General features: G+C 40.3%; 1 protein-coding gene across 2 annotated transcripts in view; it reads left to right on the top strand.

The window, feature by feature from the left end:
• The window catches only part of LOC122651391 (TBC1 domain family member 17), a 48,923-nt gene that overhangs the window by 4,523 nt on the left and 23,995 nt on the right, over positions 1-20,405 (top strand). The window contains exons 6-8 of one of the 2 annotated variants that reach the window (XM_043844771.1): positions 905-959; positions 6,091-6,492; positions 16,334-16,414. In XM_043844771.1, coding sequence (XP_043700706.1) covers positions 905-959; positions 6,091-6,492; positions 16,334-16,414 — 538 coding nt within the window. The remainder of the gene's footprint in view (positions 1-904; positions 960-6,090; positions 6,493-16,333; positions 16,415-20,405) is intronic. The other variant, XM_043844772.1, reaches the window with a different exon arrangement.

Raw genomic sequence — 20,405 nt, 5'->3', positions numbered from 1 at the left:
CAGTCTTTCTTTTTTGCCCCATCCTTATGAGTTTGGCCAATGTTATCAGGTCAACCTTGTTTGACCTGAAATTGACCCTTGCAGCTCAATGGAATGGTGTGAGATGCAGGTTAGGTCTTGAAATTGGTTCCAAGAAAATGTCGGTTTGGTCTAAAAATGTAGGTCTTCAAAAATTTCAGTTCAAAATGTTGACTAAAAATTTAAAATGTTGCATTGCTGGCTGGTGATGGTTTGTTGCCTGTGATGTTCTTTCGCAATTCTCTGCTCTTTGCTTGTGTCCTTTTTTTTTTCTGCTAAATAAAATTTATTTTGTTGTTTCTGATCAAAGGAAATTTATAGTGATATAAACTTCTAAGCATAGTTCGAAAACTCGCTGAAATTTTGCTAATTTCGACCTGTCCGAGACGAAACAGGAGGCGGAATCCAGAATCAGCACTGTTTCGCTGAAATTTTGCTCATTCTGGTCAAAATGTCACTTTGCTCATTTTGGTCGAAATTTCGCTCACAAAAAAAATGCTCTGTTTCGTTGATATTTCAGTCGTTTGCCCCCTGAAATGGCCTAGCGAAACTCACGGAAAAACTACACTGTTTCGGCAAAATTTCGGTATTTTGTTCATTACGATCTGACCAAAATGAGATTTTGAACTATGCTTCTAATATGGTATGTTAATATATTAATAAGAATATATTATGAAGGTCTACTGTTTAATTGTCATTTTCTTTCATGGCAATCATTCAAACCAAGGAGAATCAAGGATACGAATTTGTTGATTATCTTAGAACTCTTTACTACATTCATATTGAGCTTTTGGTGAATAGCCATTATAACTTCAATACATTTATTGCTATTGGATATACCAAAACCAGCTTTATTGGCTTCTTATTGTAACAAACATATTTCCAGGTCAGCGGATGATGCAAATGTCTTTCTTGTGAATGATTTCCAAGATCCTCTGCAGGTAGGCATTATACTGCTTTAGTTACTAGGTCTGTCCCCTGATCAATTTTTTGTTAGTCAAACAAGAATACTACTCTTTTTTTTTTTAGATATAAGGAAACTGTAACATGTATCTCAAGTATTTCCTTTCTAAAATTTCATGAGATTCTGCATCTGGAAACTTCCATGCCATCTAAGATACCTTGTCTACATGGTTTGCATTTGTATTTGTTAATGCATATTTTTTATTCTGTTCAGTATTTCTTTCTGTCAAAACTGCCTGTATGGTTTGTATGGTTTCTACACTAATGTTTGATGCTGATTTTCTTTCCTTTGGTTTTGTTTAAAGTGAAGACTGAAGGTACAGAGTTATACCTTTGTTGTCCACCCCCCCCCTAAAAAAAAAAGGAAGAAAAAACTTCCGTGTTTGAATAGTTCGAGAACTTGCGAGATCTCGGCGAGTTTTTCGGTTTTTTGAGAAACCGAGACGAGATGGGATATGATTCAAAATAATACAAGATCTCGGGTTGACCCATGGAAACGACCCATCTACTATGTATTTACACCCCATTAGCAGGGGTAGTGGCCTAACTCGGCAGTCAAAACCTCATTTGTTGGGGAAGCACTAACTAGCCCTTATGTCCCATCTGACCTATGAACTGCGAGATTCCCCTGGACATCGAGGTCGCATCCGCATCAAACTCGATCAGGGTGAAACACATCGATTTTTCTATGGAAGAGGGGCTATCATTTATGCACCCAAGTTAGTGAAGTTACTACGTATATACTGGAAGAACTGCACTATCATGGGCCAATCTTCCTCTCCCGTATGGCGCCCCACTCGACATATCTTGGCAAGATCTCGGCGGGATTTCGGATCTCGGGTCGACCCATGGAAATGACCCATCGACTATGTATTTACTTACCTAACTCGACAGAACTCTTATATGCTTGCTGTGGAGCACTATATGCAACATTACAGCAACACTATGTCATGGGAAGACTATGTGACACTAGCGGGGACTGAATACTTGATTCAAAGGCATTTTATGTGATGATAGTTGTAACACTGTTAAACAGTTTGATGTATCACTTTAACATTTCTAATTCTTATTTAAGCTGTTTAGCTATTAATTGAATGTTTTGCTTGCTTTCTATTACTAAATTATGTGTAGAGTAGGGTATTTTAGTACGTCATCACCTACCAACCTATGGTCCGAATCGAAACTTATATTTGGACTTTGTTTTTGCAAAATCTGATAATGCCATTGTGTTTAAATGGCCTAAAATAGGCTGAATACCAAGTTTAAGACCTAAACTAGGTCTAAAACCCACCGAGTTGAGGCTTCGAGTTGAAAAAAAAAAAATGCACCAACTCGGCGAGATCTCGACTCGACTTGGTTTTTCCAAGGGCCGAGTTGGTACCGAGACCTGAGTTTTAGTACCTTGGTTTGAAGAAAGCCTGATGTAAAGCATCATCTTTTACATTTCTGGTCTCGACCAGCATTAACTTCTGGTATCAAAGATGCTTGGTAAGTTTTGGTTTATGTGATTGAGAGAGGTAGGGGACAAAAAAAAAAAAAAGCCTCAGTTGCTCAAGTTTGGTTGGAAACCATGAGACTCATTGAGCTGATCGGAGAAGTTCTGGATATCAATTTAGCTTAACCAATATGAAGGTAGTAATGATTCTCATGGCACAAGAAAGCGTAAACCCAAGTAAGTTGTAGTTCATGGCTCTGCACATGAGAATAAGTTGGAAGCCAAGTCTTGCAAATTTGATGTGATCATCACCAAGTTGCAAGGCTGTTGAGTAGAACTAACACTTTGTAAAGTTTTGGGAGCACACTTATAAGATATAATTTGGTGTGGTGGACTTTATACAGAGCTTTGCCACTTGGTGCTCAAGGTCATCTTTGTGCTTATGATGAATTACAGAATTTCTTGCAAGGCATATAAAGAATGCATTATTTTCATTCTCTTTGTTTGAAAGGCCAAAGGTTCATGTCCAGGGAATGTTGCAGTCTGATTTGCCTTTCAAAGTTCCAATTGAGGCAAGTCCTCCAGCCTTTGAGAACTTAGGTTTCCTTCCATTTGGGGATGATGAAGATGTTGTTGTCAGAAATTTTGAAGAAAACATGCATTCACATGCGATCACCATGTTCTGAGAATCATAGGATCAATGACCATGGGCCCACTTCTTTACTTTTTAGAACATCTTTAATGGTATCAATTGCATGAATACCTCCTTGTATTAGTATTTTTGAATGCGTGAATGGACCTCAGATGTTGTGCATTAGTTAAGTCCTTTGTCTACCTTCTAAAGAATTTAGATTTCTTGAATCTTTATTTTCTTACCAATTTCTTAATGAATAGTAGCACGAAATTCTTTGGCTAAAGATAAAATGGTTAAAGAGCTTCTCATTTTCTAGTCTTAGTCATAAGGTGCATATTGGCCTTGACCTTACATTACACCTTTATATTTATCATGATCAAGGTATGTATGAGGTCACGGTAACTAGCAGAAAACTAACTTGTGGGGATATGATGCAGGAGCATCTAAGACTACCAACACTAGTACTTATTTTGGCTGTAGTTCAAAAGATTTATCTCCATTTAAAAGAATCTATGAGATTCTAGTAGCTAATGGCCTTTTCAGTTCACTCCAGCGGCTTGTATTTGCATTCTGGAAAGGTGAAAGAGATGTTTGAACAGATATAAGGTGTTTAAGAGCTGAAGGTTGCTCCATTGTGAGTCTGTGACCAAGTGGTCACGGGTTCAAGTTTGGAAACAGTCTCTCTGCGAAAGCCAGGGGTAAGGCTGCGAACATTATGACCCTCCCCCAGACCCCACAGTGGCGGGAGCCTCGTTCACTGGGTACGCCCCCTAATGTAAGACTAAATTAGGGTTCATGTAGCCCCAAGTATACCCACAAATCCAAAATAGAAACAAAGGCAGAATTAGAACGTTTAGGAAATTAAGCCAAACCAGCCATGGAATGCAACCCAACTTGGATCGAGTGTAGTAGTAAGTGAGGGGAGCCTATGCTCCAAATGTCATCCAATTCTGATGGTTGGATGCTGAGATATGAAAGAACTCCAAAATAGAAGGTCATGGAATATCTCACAAACCAGCACTGTATTTGGCTCCCAAGTCCCAATGAAGATCGAGTGTAGACATTGATGGTGAGAAGCTTTGCTGCAAGTTCGGTTCAGTTCTGATGGTCAGAATTGGAGATGGAAGTTAAGAATGAAAATAGAAGGTTAGTGGTGTAGGGCAATCCAGCCAGCAGAATAGGATAGAATTGGGATCGAGTGGAGGGGTAGGTGGTATGGTTCTGTGCTCCAAAACCCAGCAGATTCTGTTGGTAGGATGCGGAGTTATGGAACTCAGGAGTGGCAGCAACAATTCAACTTGCAGCAGCAGCCTCAATTGAATGGGAGAAACAGCAGCAGCAACTTTGGTTGTGTTTGGAGATTGGTAGCAGCCTTCAGTTGATCTTCACAGCAATGGTATTGATCACTGGTAGTAGCAACACAAAAAGGAATCGATTGTAATGGACGAGAAGATAAAGAAGAGAAGATAGAAGAGAAGGGGCCAGGGGTATGGCTCTCTCAGCTTGGGTCTCTCACCTATAGCTATCCCAGCTATTGAAACATGGAATTTCTCCCATAACCGATGGCAACATGGCCTGAAAATTCTAGGATATAGAGAAGATAGAAGAGAAGGGAGTAGGGGAATGGCTCTCAGCCTGGGTCTCTCACCCATAGCTATCCTAGTTGTTGAAACATGGAATTTCTCCCATAACCGATGGCGACATGGCCTGAAAATTCTATTCTCCAAATTTGCTCCTTCCTTACAATAGGGGGCCTATTAATAGCTTAGGCAAGCTCACAATAAAAATAGAAATTTTCTAAATAGAAACTAACTGAAAATAGAAAGTAGGGAAATAGAAACGACTAAAACCTAACTAAAATAGAAGGTAACTAAAATTAGAAACTACTAGGCTTTATATTTCAGCCACGTGCAAGAATAACTAAAATAGAAACTGTTGAATTATTTATCCACCCATGTCCCCCTTTGGATAGTCCACCGTGTTAGAGCTCTTGTTTGATATACATATTGTTTCCTCCCTTTCCTACAAGGTTGGCCTTTTAGAGGAAGTGGTTCCAACATGGTATCAGAGCAGGCATGGGTCACGGTATCGAGTCCCTCTGGGAGCGGGCAGGTGTTGAATTATTTATCCACCCGTGTCCCCCTTTGGATAGTCCGCCGTGTTAGAGCTCCTGTTTGATATACATGTTTCCTCCCTTTCCTACAAGGTCGGCCTTTTAGAGGAAGTGGTTCCAACAAAAACTAATATATTTAGTAACTAAATACTTCTAAGAGAATAGTAACAAAATAAAATCAGACCTTCAAGTCTTCTAGCAGCTGATCCTCCTCCTTGTCAAAGCTTGGATTCTCATGTGGTCCCCACCAAGGATCTTCTAAGAATATTTTCACCAAGGAAAATAAGGGGAGGTGACATTGTTCGCGTGAACAATAACGTGAACAGCATTTTGGCCTCTTTTCTTCATGTTTTGTCCTACATCACCCCCTAAGAGCTTAAGGAGCCATCAGGTATTTGTGTTCTGGTTTAATCAGATCATCCAAGCCTGATGGCTGAACTGCTTGGCCTTGGGGTAGTTGGCAATATATGTCGTACTAAAAATATTTTTTTGTAGACACGTGGTTGTGGGGATTTTTTAACTTAAGACCTCCAACACCACAGAGCAATAGCTTAAGCTTGGACTGGGTGGGCCTTTGATAGTCAATGGTTTGTGAAGGACATCCAATCCTTGGAGTGATATGGACTGGGAGGTTTGGCCCTGAAGGTTTAGAATGCTCTGACCTGCAGGGGAACCACCTAGTCATCCAGAACCCTAGTTTGAACCTGTCTTGGATCACTGGTTGGGGATGTGATTTGATGCATGTACTGTTCATCATATTCTTTATTTGTTCTCTTATGACTGGTATTAGCATTATTCTAGGGTTTGTTTGCCGATGTTTATTTCCTATTAACTTATGATTAAATAATACAATCAGTGATATTATCTGTTGACTAACAGTTAATAGCATTTTCTTTTTGTTCCATTTTATGCAAATCCTTACTTCAGAGAAGTTTGTCTTCTTTGGAGCTACCGAGGGCTGTTTCTGTTACAAATTCCCCACCAGCATCAATAGCAGCCAGTCATGTTCCTTCAAACGAAAACTCAGAGACAACTATGGAGGATTCCTATGGTGGAAGTTCCAGTTCCCAATACAGTGGGAGGCCTAGGCAGAAGATACATGATCCTGCTCGTGATCTCTCAATTCAGGTATTGGAGAAATTTTCCCTTGTGACAAGGTTTGCCCGGGAAACAACAACACAACTCTTTCGTGAAAGTCATGGTGACAGCTTAAGCTCCAGTGGAAGAAAGAATCAGCACCAGTATCTTCCAAATAATATCCATGAGACGGGGCCCAATCATTCACAAAAAGTACCAGAAGAATCTTCAGTTGCCCCAGATCCTTTGGAGGTAACCATTTGATCCTTTTGGTAGTTTATTTTGAAATTCTCTTAGTAGTGAAATCTTGTTCTGAGCTACACTGGATCTTTGTGCTTCCAATGGATGTCAGTCACAGTGGATATAAATATACTTTAAGGTTAACATGGTTTGAAACTCTGACTGAGATTTGATTTATAATTGGATGTTGGATCATACGCTGGTATATCGTGAAATTTATTTTTTCTAGTTGTTTAGAATTAAAAAATGAGTCAAACTGGGTGCTTCATTAAAGGTTTTAAGTTATATATTCTAGAACTGTTATAGGTGTGGATTAATTTTGTAACTTTTGTTTGATAGACAAAAAAGGAAAAGATAAAATGAGTCATACTGGGGGCTTCATTAGAGGTTTAAGTTCTATATTCTACAACTGTTATAGGTTTTGATTAATTTTAAAATTTTTTTTTTTGATAGACAAAAAGGAAAAGAAAACTTTATTACGAGAACATGTAAAACTATTTACAACTATAACAGTGCGATTTGCCCCCTTGTCAAAAGGGGAAAAAGGAGCATCAAAGGTTTACAGTTCAAAACTGCACAAAAGGAAATTCTATTGACTTTTCTCTTATCAGTGTATACAGCCACAGGGTGCCCCTTGGGAAACCTTCCATGTGATGCAGTTACTCGTGGAACATTTCAGTTATTTTTGTAATGTTTTATACTTTTATCCTTTTATTTTGTTGATTGATAGAGTCGTAGGCAAGGTTCTAAAATTTGGGTTTCGACCAGCTAGAAACCGAGATATGGTCGAAACTAGTTGAAACCTGTGATTTTTACCCAGCCAACTCGAGCTGGTGGTTTCGAGGCCCAAAAATGTTTTTTTTAAAAAATCTGATTTTTTGTATACAACATATTTTTGACATTCTAACCACAATGCATGAACAATTTTCACACAAAAAACAATCAAAATAGTAGTTGTGGTTTTGACCCAAGTTTACTAGTGTACGCGCCGTGTACTGAGGATCGTAGTTGTCAAGACAGACACTTATTTATGCCAAATATCATTTAATTATATGATTTTCAAAATATGGGTTGTTTCGGTTGAAACTGATCGAAACCAGACTTTTTAAAAGCCACCCACATCTCGTCTCGGTTTCTTGCGAAACCAAGATATCTCGGTGGTTTCGACCGAGTTCTCTTTCCATGGTCGTAGGAGATAGGGTTGGGGAGTTCGATTCAAACTCTAGTACTGTACTTCATTCGTTGAGTTTGAATAGGTTTACTTTTTGTTACAAGTCTGTAAATGCTCGTGTAAACTATCGTAATATTCAGATTGAAATTTAACAGACTTACTTGAGTTTACGCTGCTGTTGTGAAGAGTCGGAGGTTGGTTCGACTGGTTCTTTTGTTCTCTTCTCTCTGTCTCTTCTCATTCTCAGGTTTGTTCTTCAAACCTACGCTCTATTCTCATTCCTAGTTTTCCCTTGTACCTTGTTTCCCCTTTATTCCTGCTATTTGCAGTACATCTGGGTTGGGCATAAATCGATAAAACTCCCTGGTTACTTGCCCTTTAAACCTGGGATTTGTACCTAAAGGAGCCTTCCCTTTGGTGACCAAACCCCTTGAATCTCAACCCATAAAACCTGCCCTGTTGTGAGAATCAATTTGAAACAAGAAGCTGGTTTTCCTCTTACTGCTGGACCTGAGTTGCTTGAGTATTATCTCATCTTGTGATTGCTGTTTGAGTGCCTATCAATTGGAATCGACAGATCATTGAGTTTCTGACCATCTCCTGTAATTTCAGCTCTATCAGAAGCCGTATGAGTGAGTTCCTACATTCGAACCTGCCCTGGTTCTACCGCCCGTAAGGTCAAGAGGTTGGAGAAGAAGAAATCATTCTACACATACGGGCCTGATTTAAGGACGTTACATGAAAGCCCTTATTTCTTTGAGTTTTATTTCTACTTTATCCCATCTTTACGTAAAATTCCAGAATTGTTCACTTCTCTTTAGATTAATTCCTGCTTAGTCCCATATTTTGTTACCTTATTCTTAGGGGTCTAGTTTATCTCGGAACTTATGGAACTGTCACTGATTCTTATATTTTTAATTTTATTCACTTGAGTGGGCCATAGTGGTCGTAAATTGGGTTTTGGGTTCTGTGGTGGCATTGATTGGTATCAAAGCCGAATTTCTTGTAGTTCAAACTATGACAGCATCTCTTACCTCACCAACACTGAACTCCTCAACCTGTACAAGGAATTACAGGAAAATCAGCGAAGGAGTGAGGCAAAATGTGACAATTTCATGGAAGAAACTCAAAGCACTCTCGTTGAGATTTTTGCCTTTATGAAGAGAACCAAAAAGCGAGGGCTTTACACCAGTTCTCCAGTTTGGTACTTTACGGATTGCGGATACGCCTCCAAGACAGCAACCTGAGGCAGTTATTTCCTAGGATGTCACACGACAATTCTCCAACTGGGATTATGGCATCAAGATTGAGGTTCCAGAGTTCGTCGGTGAGGAGGGAGCCAAGGATTTTCTTGACTAGTTGACTAAAGTTGAGAGGTTTTTTTTGCTTACAAATCCTTTCTAGACGAAAAAAAGTGCATGTGCATCCTCACTAAATTCACTGGGTATTCATGTGTGGTGGGAGGATGTGCTACAATCAAAGCTCATTAGACGACTTGGATCCGTCACAAATTGGGAGGCTACGAAATAGATATTGAATGTAAAATTCTTTCCTCTTAATTATGAGAAGATGCTCCTCCACAAGATGGTTAATTTCTATCAAGGTAGTAAAAATGTGGATACCTACACCATGGAATCCCACAAATTATCTTTTAGATGCATTAGACGAATCAATTGCATGTATTGAGGTACATCAGTCAGCTGAACACATAGATCCAGTTAGAGCTTACTAACGAGGATGTCATATCAGTTGATGTGGCTGCTGCATATGCCTAGAGCCCTAGACTACTGCATAAAAGTACAGTCATCTAAAGGAAATGATAAGACTTCCTCAGCCCACTGATTTACAACCACGACCGAGGAAAGGAAGATTGAGTCTCGTAAAGTTGATGAAAAGAAGCCAAAGATCTCTAGGGGTAGCGAGTGGCTAAATAATATCGTGTGTTGCAATTGTGTTGAGAAATATCACTTCAGGAACAAGTGTCCCAACAAGACCCATCCTCTAACCATAGTTGAGATGTTGGAAAATATGGACGATAAGGATGACATGGAATTTTATAAGTGTTGTTCTCCTGAATCCTGATCCAGATGATGACACTGATTATGGTCATGATAATGAGGTTGAAACCAATTCAGCTAGCCGTACTTCCTTCTCCAATGGACTAGTAGAGAAGGCTCCCCTTTTCTGACCGAAGGGTACTCTATTATATGGTGAGGATTCGACGATAGTCCACATAGGAGCGAAAGCTAACCTCATCTCCGCAAGCTTAGTTTGAGCACTTAACCTCCTGCCAATGCAGTTTTTAAAAAAAAAATTATGTATGAGGTTTTGGGCCTAATGCTAGAGAAGAGGCCGGTGTAGTGACCTACATTTTGGGCTGCTTCACTGCTAGGTGTCTTGTCTAGTCAGCCCCCTAGCGCATTATGACGTTCCATTAGGGTGACCTTGGCAACGAAAGGCTGGTATTCTCTACGATGGTGTACAGAACACCATCAAGGTGAAACAAGAAGGGCGAAATGTTTTGATGTTTTCTCATGCATTGATGTACGTGCCTCGACGGCAACAGTTCTCTCTCGTCCAACTATGGTTCACTCCTCCCCACTCATGGAGTTGTGGTTTGACCGTCTTCCTCGAGATATGTGCCACCTTAAGCTTGAGATCACTATAACGATATCTTGGGTTCATGACCTAACTTTATGGAGTTCAGTTCTTTTAAGAGCAGAAGAGCTGATGCAGTTACACATAGGAACATTTAGGTTATTTTTGTAATTTTCTTTTATGGGTTGTGGAGTTTGATTCAAACTCTACTTCAGTGTGTTTTTTTAGGTGAATAACCAATATATTCAATGAAGCACAGAAAAAGGAAAAAGGGGTGCCTTACAAGAGAAGTTGGGGAAAGCCAAAAGGAAAAAAAAAAGAGAAAGAAAACCTATACAACCATGACACCACCTTTAAGAAGGGGAAGCAACTGGAGCCACTAGCGAGTAGGTAATTCCAAGAGGAACCATGAATCCTTTACGGGGAGTATCCAAACATGATTCTTGTAGAGCTTGCACCTTATCCCTAACCTCAAAAGAGATCGAATCCCAAATTTGGTGATAAGTTCTATACCGCCTAGCCCAATTCTGAAGGTTCCACTCCATCCAAATATGATATATGGTAGCACCAAATGCTATCTTACCGATGGAATCTAAACAAGACTTGCCTTTGAGTTTTTCCTAATCCACCTCTACTCAACCTCAAAATCCCCAATCCTCTGATTATTGGACCAACATTTTTACACAGAGTCCCTTCCCAGAGAAACATTGAGAAGGGGGCAACAGCAGAATAAATGATGGATATCCTCCGCAGCATTCCAACAAAAACAACAAGATGGAGAAGGAACTTGACGATCTTGAAGGAAGGCTCGAGTTGGAAGAGATTTAGTCATGACTCTCCACACAATAAAACTGTCTCTAGGGATGTGGTTCTTGAACTAAACAACATCGAACCAGGGCACCGGCTCAGTCTATGTTCTCACCAAATTCCAAGGGGACGAGGAGGAGAAGCGACCATTATGGGAGGCACTCCACTTAGAGATGTAAACGGATAGTCGAAAATCCGTATTCGATCCGAGTTCGTATTTGTTTATGAGGATTCGTATTCGAAAATTCACTATCCGGAAACTATCCGAATCCATCCGAAACTAATCAAATACAAATATGGTAATCCATGTTTCCGATCTATTATTATCCGATTCGTTTAGCTATCCGACGGTATTAAAATATCCAAAATAAAATATTCGTATCGTCTATCCGATTAAGTTGCCTTCTTGGATTTTGTATTTTATTTATATTTATAACTTAGTAGCTAATAAGTTAGAAAATATGATTGTTTTACATGTATTACTACTTGACTATGATAGATGTTATCATATACCTATTAGAAAAACATATAAAAACAAAACAAAAAGTAGAAATACATAAAACAATGTAAATAAGATCAAAAAAAAAGAAGAAGAAGGAATTAGTAAAGCCAAAAGTCTAGATGGAAAGCCAAAAGTTTCGATGGAAAGCCACAAGTAAAAATGTAAATAAGACAAAAAAAAAAAGATAGGAAAGCCAAAAGTCTCGATGGAAACTTGGAAAGCCAAAAACCTCTTTGAAAATTGAAATCTCGGATTCTCGGTCTCTCAATTCTCAACTCTCAAGACTCTAAAGTATAACCCTAAAGCTCAACATTCTCTTTGCCTTCATCCGCTGTGACTACAAATCTATAATCCCTCTCTCTCTAGTTTCATATACATATCGTTTCATGCCTTCCTGCGCACATCTTCGTTGTTACAAGAGACGTCGTTCTGCATGCGCAATCATCACTAGCAACTGTCAAAGGTAACTCTCTCTCTCTATTGTTTCATATGCATCATTTTCTTCTTTATAGCATTACCCCTGATGCCATTTCTACCATTCTAATTTCTAGCGAATCCATCTCTTGGATCGTCCTCTGAAGTCCCATAACTCATTGTTCAGGTTGTCGATCTCAAGCCTGTCAACCATGATTTACGTGAGTTTCTATCTTTCGATTCTTTTTTTTTTTTTAACGTATGAATCTGGTTGTTGTATGTTGGATTTGTTATTAGTCTTATCTACAGTATCACCTATTGCTTTATATTTGTTGGGTTGTTCCATATTCGGATACTGCAGGTTTGGTTGGGTTTTAGATTAGGCTTTTCTGTTTTATTATATTCATGAGTGAAATCTTTAAATTGGACTTTGGAGGAACTTGCAAACAGGATTTAAGAAGAAATAAAGCTCAATAAATAGAAAACAGTAAGCGGACAATCGGATAGAAACATTCGGATATTTGGTATCCGTTGCTAAACGAATCGAACCGGATAATATCCGGAATCCGTTTAACAAGTCGAATTCGAATTTGATATTATGTTATTATATTCGGCGGATATTCGGATCGAATTCGGATAGCGGAATTGTAAACGAATTCGAATTCGGATAGTACCCAATCCGATTCGAATTCGATCCGTTTACATCTCTAACTCCACTCCACAAGATCCTTAGATCCACTAGGCTTCCTACTAATCCCCTCACAACCTCTACGCATCTTAACCATACTAAAGAGGGAACACCCAACCTAGACACCAACGGCCATCTATAAGAATGGAAGATTCCTTGGCAAGTTTGTCGGCATTGGACATGTAACGAATAGAATAACCATATATATTTATTAGGTTTACTTTTTTGTTACAATTCTTTAAATTCTCATGTAAACCATTGTAATATTCAGATTGGAATTGAACAAAATTACTTGAGTTTACGCTGCTGCTGTGAAGAGTCGGAGGTTGGCTCAACTGCTACTTTTCTTCTCCTGAAGCACCATCATGAACGGTACCGTGTGTCCGTCTGCAGTGCGGTAAGGCACCACCCTGTTGTGCCAGCAGCCAACTCCCGCGTGTCAGCTTAGTTATCCTCATCTAGCCACTTACTTGATGTTTAGCTTCCCAACTGGAAGACGGTTCCTTCGAAAGCCGTATGGGTTAATTCCCACACTCGAACCTTACCTGGATCTACCACCCAGTTGGTAAGGTCGAGACTTGAGAGGTTGAAGAAGAAGAAAGGATTGTTTTTTTCTACACATAAGGGCCTGATTTAAGGAAGTTACATAAAGCCCGTATTCTTTGAATTTTATTTCTGCTTTATCCTATATCTACATTAAATCCCATAATTGCCCTTGATAATTCCTGCTTTGTCCCATATTCAGTTACCGTACTCTTAGGGTTTAGTTTGTCTCAAAATTTACGGAACTGCCACTGCTTCTTATATTTGGAATTTTATTCAATTGTTGGCCCATAGCGATCATAGTTATCAAGGTGGTAAGGCGACCAAGGCATTGGTGAGGGTCCAAAATCTAGGTGACACCAACAAGGGCGCCTAAGGAGCCTGGATGCTTGGCGATGCCTTGATAATAAAGTCACCAATAACAGTAACTATATGAGACCAGTTTTGAGTCTTTTCATTGTAGATATGCCCATTCCTCTCATTCCACAATGCCCAAGAAATTCCAAAAGCTAACAATTCCCACACAACCATAGTTCTTGCTTTGAGCTTTGGAGAAGGTTAAGAGGTGAGGATCAGCTTCAACTGAGAGGGGAACCAACTCTAAGGGAAGAAACTCACATTGTAGAAACAAAGGGTCTGTCATTGCCGTATTACGTTTGCAGAAAGAGCATCTATTGGTCCGATTTGCTCCCCTAGATTGAAGTAGTTGTAGAACTTTGCACTTTTCAAGGGAACATCCCATGCAGATTTTTACCTGCAAGAGCTTTTGATTTCCGTAAAACAGCCGTCCTATGATTAGGCATTACATTGCACAGGGATTTTGTAGTTTCGTATGGATAGTTAAAGTTTTTTATTTTCCATTTTTTTTTCTTCTTATATTAATTATGGATTTAATTAGATCAGTCCTCCAAGCCTTCTTACATTTACTGGTGTGGTATCTATGGTATTCCTAAAGCCACCATCAAGACTATGGAACACCTTCTCTGTGCCTTCCTCTGGAAAGGGAAAGAAACTTTCACATTTCTCCACCCAATTAGTTGGAAATCCATTTGTCTTCCCAAAGCTGAAGGAGGCCTGGGCATTCGCCGCATCCGCGACTCCAATACCGCGGGTATCCTTAAGCTCATTTGGAAAATTTCCTCCAAGCATGACTCTATCTAGGTTAACTGGGTTCACTCCCATCTTCTCAAAAGGGACTCCTTTTGGACTGCCCCCATCCCCTCTGACTCGTCTTGGATTTGGCGTAAGATTCTCCTCCTTCACCCCCTCGCCCTTAGAGCCATCTCCCCCTCCATTGTCAACGGATCCTCCACCTCTCTTTGGTTTGATCCTTGGCATCCTCTCGGAGTACTTTACAACGTCTTTGGGCCGAGGTCGATCTACTCCTCTGGCATTCCTAATCTGCCCCTCTTTTAGTCATTATTTCTCAAGGCTCTTGGTCCCCTCCCTCCTCCCTCCCCACCATCCTTTCTCAGATCTGGCCGTCCCTCCTCCCCGGGTCATGCGGATAAGGTTATTTGGCTTCCCTCCTCCAACGGCCTCTTTAGCTCCAGTTCGGCTTGGAACTTTTTTAGGAACTCTGGCCCCCCCCTTGTCCCTTGGCACAAGCTAGTCTGGTTGAAAGGCCATATACCTCGCCATAGCTTCACTGTTTGGAGATCCCTTAGCCTTTGCCTCCCACCCAAGCCTTCCTCCACCGTCACATCCCTGTCTCCCCCTCTTGCATCTTTTGTTGGAATGGCTCCGAGGACTTAGCCCATCTTTTCTTTGCCTGCCCATTTACCTCTACCATGTGGAAAAAAGCCCTCACAACCATTTGGCCGTGCAGCAGGAGACCCCTCGCCTTTGATAGGGAATGGCTCTGGTTGGATATGATCTTTACTAGAGACACTATATGTGACACTGTCGGAAAGCTTGTTTTTGGCTCTGCTATCTACCACATTTGGATGGAAAGAATCTTAGGAGATGGACTTCCAACTCTAGATCTTTTGATATGATTTGGAAAGCCATCTCCTTCGATGTCTCCTCCAAGCTCAGTTTTATCCCTCATAGATCCATTATTGATACCCCAAGGAGCAGGAATGTTGTTGTATCCTGGGGTCTTGATTTTTCTATTTTGCAAGCCCCCACCTCTGCGTAGGTTGGCTCTCGGCTGCCCCCCCTCTCTCTCTCTCTCACCCTTTCCTCTTTGTATACCCCCTTCCCCCCTTTTTTTCCCTGCCCCCTCCTGGGGTTTGGTAATACATTATATTCACCAAAAAAAAAATTATGGATTTAATCGTGTGAGTATTTCGAAGATACTGAGTTTGAGTCCTACAAGCATTTTGTAAGTTGCTTTAATAACATATAATATATCCATTTAAGCCTAACCAACCTTGACCCAATGTAGCCCAGGACAACCAGGTTCAAGCAACAGATAAGTGGATAATTATACTTAGGAATACTGGGTTCATCCTTAGGTTAGAGGTTTACCTTCCCTTTTCTAGGGCTTGGCTTGTGTTGGTGTTGATCTTGACTTCACTCCCTTGAGTTGACCTCTAAATCACCTCAAGTTTCTAATATGTTATGGCATTTATTTTCTTGTCACAAGAGAATTGACAATGATGTGTAGTGAATCAAGTGGTTCAAGTTTGAGTTGGTCCTCTAGTTAATTCCTCTTGCATGATAATGAGTGCCAACAGACAACTCTCAACTGTTTGTCCAAACTGGGTAGATTGGGTAATATTTGATAGATCTACCTCTTCTTCTGTACGAAATCTTTGATTTTGGAGAATGCATTGTTATCATGCCTTTGCTTGGACATGATTTGGAATTTATTGAATTGGGTGGGGTCCTGTTCCAGTTGAACTTCCTAATTTTATGCATTTTATATACTAGACCTTTCTCATCAATTCTAAGGAGATATGGTGAAGATGTTGCGAGTGTCATGAGTGTCAAGACGGTCGAAAGTGCCTGAGTTCTGAAATGCTGTCCAAATAGTATGTTAATGTAATGAAATATTGCCGGCCTGTTGAATGTTGGCCCACATAAATGTTTGTCCTCTAGTTCACAGTCATTGCATTATTAGTTTTTAAGGATTTAAACATTCTATTTGGGAAGTCTAATAAAGACCTCTCGCCTTGTTAAACAGAAAACTACATGTAGGAAACAAAACCATGCTGAAGAAGCAGCCACCAGAGTGGGAATTTTTGAGCTTGTTGATTGTAAGGAGGTACAGAAAGGAGCCTTCAGTTCTGTTCAATTTGTTTAGTCTCTTCTCTCTCTCTCTCTGTAATCCTCATGGTCAGTTTTATTGTAAGAACGTGTTGTCAATGGTTATGAGTTATGTTAAGTTTTATTATAAGAACATGTTGTCAATGGTTATGAGTTATGCACATGTCACATGTTCATGAAAATTGCTCTTGCTGTCAGCCATCAGTTTTTCCCCCTATTGCCAATGTGTCAGACTCTCAGCTCAATGTCAGTAACTGGTGGATTACTCAGAATTTGTTGGTGTACGTACCGTGGTCCTCGGGACGAGGGTTCCTCAGCGTTATGGCGACAGGGATTGACTTCGGATGAATAATGGCGTATCGTTCCGATATATCATCATGGGGATTGGGATCATGCTTTATAAAGAAATGGAGTCGCCACCTAGGATTAGGGCCTAGGACCTAATGGGTGTAGCCCCGTCCGGGGTTAGCGGAAAGGGCTACGTGATTCCATATGGTCTGGTCAGAGATTCAGAGTAAGTAGTTAGGTTACGAGGGTGGGAAGGTGTTAGGCACCCACCTCGCCCGGATAAACCGGTCTTTCTACTAGATGCTGGTTTTCGAATATTCTCCCTTGATAATATATCCTATACTAATATGTAAGGCTAAGTTATGATGCACTAATCTTGACGAAGAAAGAAAAAATCATTTATTATGTACACTAAACGAGTTGCTTTAATTGTCTACATTATGCCAAAAATAATGAGAGGAAAAGAGACAGATATCTGTTTAGAAATACAAGAAATAAATGAAAGCGCACCGAGGGCGAAATATGTGATGTCCTGCAGCTCAGGTGGAGACGGACGATCGGCTTGTCTCTCTCTTTTCAGACAGAATGAGGCTATACGAGATGAGTTTTGTCACTCAGACTTCGGGCAGAGTAACGGCTATATAAGAGATTCTCGTTATCTGTATACAGACAGAATAACTGTTGTGAAGGGGGTTTTTCGTTATTCGTACACTTACGGGATAACAATACCTAAGAGCAGAATCGCTCTATGTTTGAATGGGTAACCGAAGGATCTACCCACGTCAAAGAACTCCACTCATTCACATACTCATGAGGGAAAGGCGGGGGAAAAGAGGGTGAAAAGGGGGCAAAACAAGCCCTGGAGTGTCTCCTTACCTGAGAAAAGCTTGTTGGAGGGAGGGGGACCCTCCTATTTATAGGGGAGGGTCTGTCCTCCACGACGCCGTGTAGATGTCCACGGCGCTGTGGGGGACTTTTCCACGGCGCTGTGGGTAACGTCAGCAGGCTGATGTCACACCCCTCCGTGGCGCCTTGGAAAAAGTACACTAGTGCCGTGGTGGGCCCCCACGGTGCCGTTGAAATGTCCACGGCGCCGTGGGAGCGCACTGTCACTTTTCCTTGATTTTGGGTGAGCAGTACCTCCTTCAGCGTTTAGTAAAAGGGTCTGATAAGTCATTTTAGGGATGTTAGGGTGATTTGGTTCAGATGTAGGGACAAGAGTCCTTCTTGAGAGAGATACCGATGTCTGTCCGTGTCCTGTTGCCATCATCGCCATGGGGTGACAAAATTCAGCGTCTACAATTGTGGTTGACTTATATGCTGTTGTATTCAACATTTTGGAGCCCTGTTCTATTCTGCTGAATAATAAATCTAGCAACATAAAAGGATTTATGGGAATTCAAACCAAAAATAAAGGGGATCAATTGGGGGAAAGGATTAGAGGGTTAGAAGAAGAAATTGGGTGTCAAACTTACTGGAGATTCTACTGGCAGCAGCTTAAACAGATGTGAAGGATAGAACCACCTTCGAATTGAAGAAGATCCTCCCAGCCGTCACGGCGTAAGGAGTCAACCGGATTCCACCAGTCCCTTACCACCTTGATAGAACCACAAGGATGCACACTCATAAGGAGCAACACTCAACAGAGCAGGGCAGCAGCAATAGCAGCAAACAAAAGCTTTTCATTAATCAAATTCGTATCTAATGCTGGCCTCCCTTACAAACTTATATAGAAGACTTAAAAATAGACTTAGACACTAAAAAGGAATGGCCTAACCCTATCCCTAACCTATTAGGTAATTTAAACTGACTAGGAAACTAGAATACTAAAGGAAATAGACTCAAAACATGGCTGGACTTATAGAATCCTAATCCAGCCCAACTTACATCACATGACCACTTAACCAAGTCACATGATCACTTAAATTGAACCAATTAGATGCAATCAATTTGAACTGGTTCAATTAAAAAACATAAAAATAAACTAAGTATTGGGCTAATCCCGTATGCAACCTATATACCCCTAGTTTAGGCTCATTAAAGTGGCCTATTACATAGAAAACCCTTGGGATCAAAGGCCCAACATATATATATCCCAACCATAGATTTATTCCTAATAAAAGAAGCCCAGTTTGGTGATAATTCTGCATCAATAGCTTTGCCTTTGTCTGACCTTGCTAAGTTGCTAGTGACTCCAATTATATTGGAGTAAGACTAGATAAGACATGAGAATGGAGTCACCACTTTAGTTGAATAATCCATTGATTCCAAATTGACATGGATTCCCACGGATAGCAATCAAAATGAATTTGGTGTTATCCCTTGGTTATAAACTCATTGGAAAATCACCTAGGCTATTAAAAGCCTTTGTCCCAGAGATCTTTGGACGTTTACTGGGAAAATTCCCAGTATATCTCAAGAGGCATAGAACAATTAGAAATTCAGACCATTGTCAAGCCCATGATCTCTTGGGTAGTTCTCTATCTCTAGTAGTCTTGTTCCTTCGCTCTTATATGATGGTCCATAGACCATTCACCAGAGTAAGCCCCATAAGAATAGTTTACTGCTTTTGTTGGCTGAGTGGAAAGCCTTTTAATGATCATAAATGCATATGAGCGGGAGTATACCGTGTTGTAAGAAGAGATGATCAAACAAACGTTTCAGCAGATGTCAATTGGGACTCAGCTACTCGTTGAAAATTAAGGCTGCGTTTGGAAACGTTCTTCGACAAGAACGGGTGTTTTTTCCCAGAAAAGATTTTTTTTTGCTGTTCTTGGTCTTGAACAGTGTTCTTTGTCTGTAATTGACCATTTGGCAAATCCGTTCCAGAACTGGTCTCAGAACAGTTTTAGAACAACTATGGTGTTTGGTAAAACCTGTTCTTAATAATTTACCAGTAATTACAGTAATGCCATTACCTTCATTATTATACCAAATAACACTTGTGAAAGCCATTACTCCCTTAACCAACCTTAACACAAAATTACAAAAATGTCATTAACATTCCAATGTCCAAAATAATTATAAAAATATGTCAAATTCTCGTTTTTCAATTGAAATTACAAATTGGAGCACCTAAAGCTAGAAGCATGCATGAACAGCTAAGAAAACACAAAGAAGAACAACCATTTTACACTAATCTACAAATAAAAAGCTAGAGGCCTCGGAAGATGCATCCACCTCCATTTCTATCAAATTCAAACCCAAGGTGCAATCTAAACATTTTTTCCCCTTCTGGATAAGCAACCAAATTTTATTGATAGAAGAAGAAGAACATAATGGTACAAACTACGAAGGACAGCAATCCTAACCCCTCTCTCTTCCTTATCCTTGCACAAAAATGGAATTTTAGTTCTGAAGAGGAGCAGTTGCAGACTCTGAAGAAATCAAAATTAACCCTTCAACCACATCTATTAGAACAAACACCAACCAAAAACACGAACAGAAAACAAAATAGGGCAAGGCGACACAGAGATTTAACTGGGTTCACACACCAGTATGGTGTGCTGTGTCCACGGGCGAAGGCGAAGCTGTTTCACTATGTAAATCGGAGAAAATTACAATGGAGATCTCTCAAGGACACCCAAAACGGCGCTGCTTCTCTCTCCCAGAAACCCTAAAACGAAAACCCCAAATCTTCACTCTATACAACAAAGCGGGTAAAGAACATAAATACTCCTCCATCGGATCCGGGTCGATCC

The sequence above is a fragment of the Telopea speciosissima genome, chromosome 2 (genome assembly GCF_018873765.1).
Source record: "Telopea speciosissima isolate NSW1024214 ecotype Mountain lineage chromosome 2, Tspe_v1, whole genome shotgun sequence".
Lineage (NCBI taxonomy): Eukaryota > Viridiplantae > Streptophyta > Magnoliopsida > Proteales > Proteaceae > Telopea > Telopea speciosissima.
Note: the sequence above shows the minus strand (reverse complement) of the source record. Positions and strands in the feature narration are given on the sequence as shown.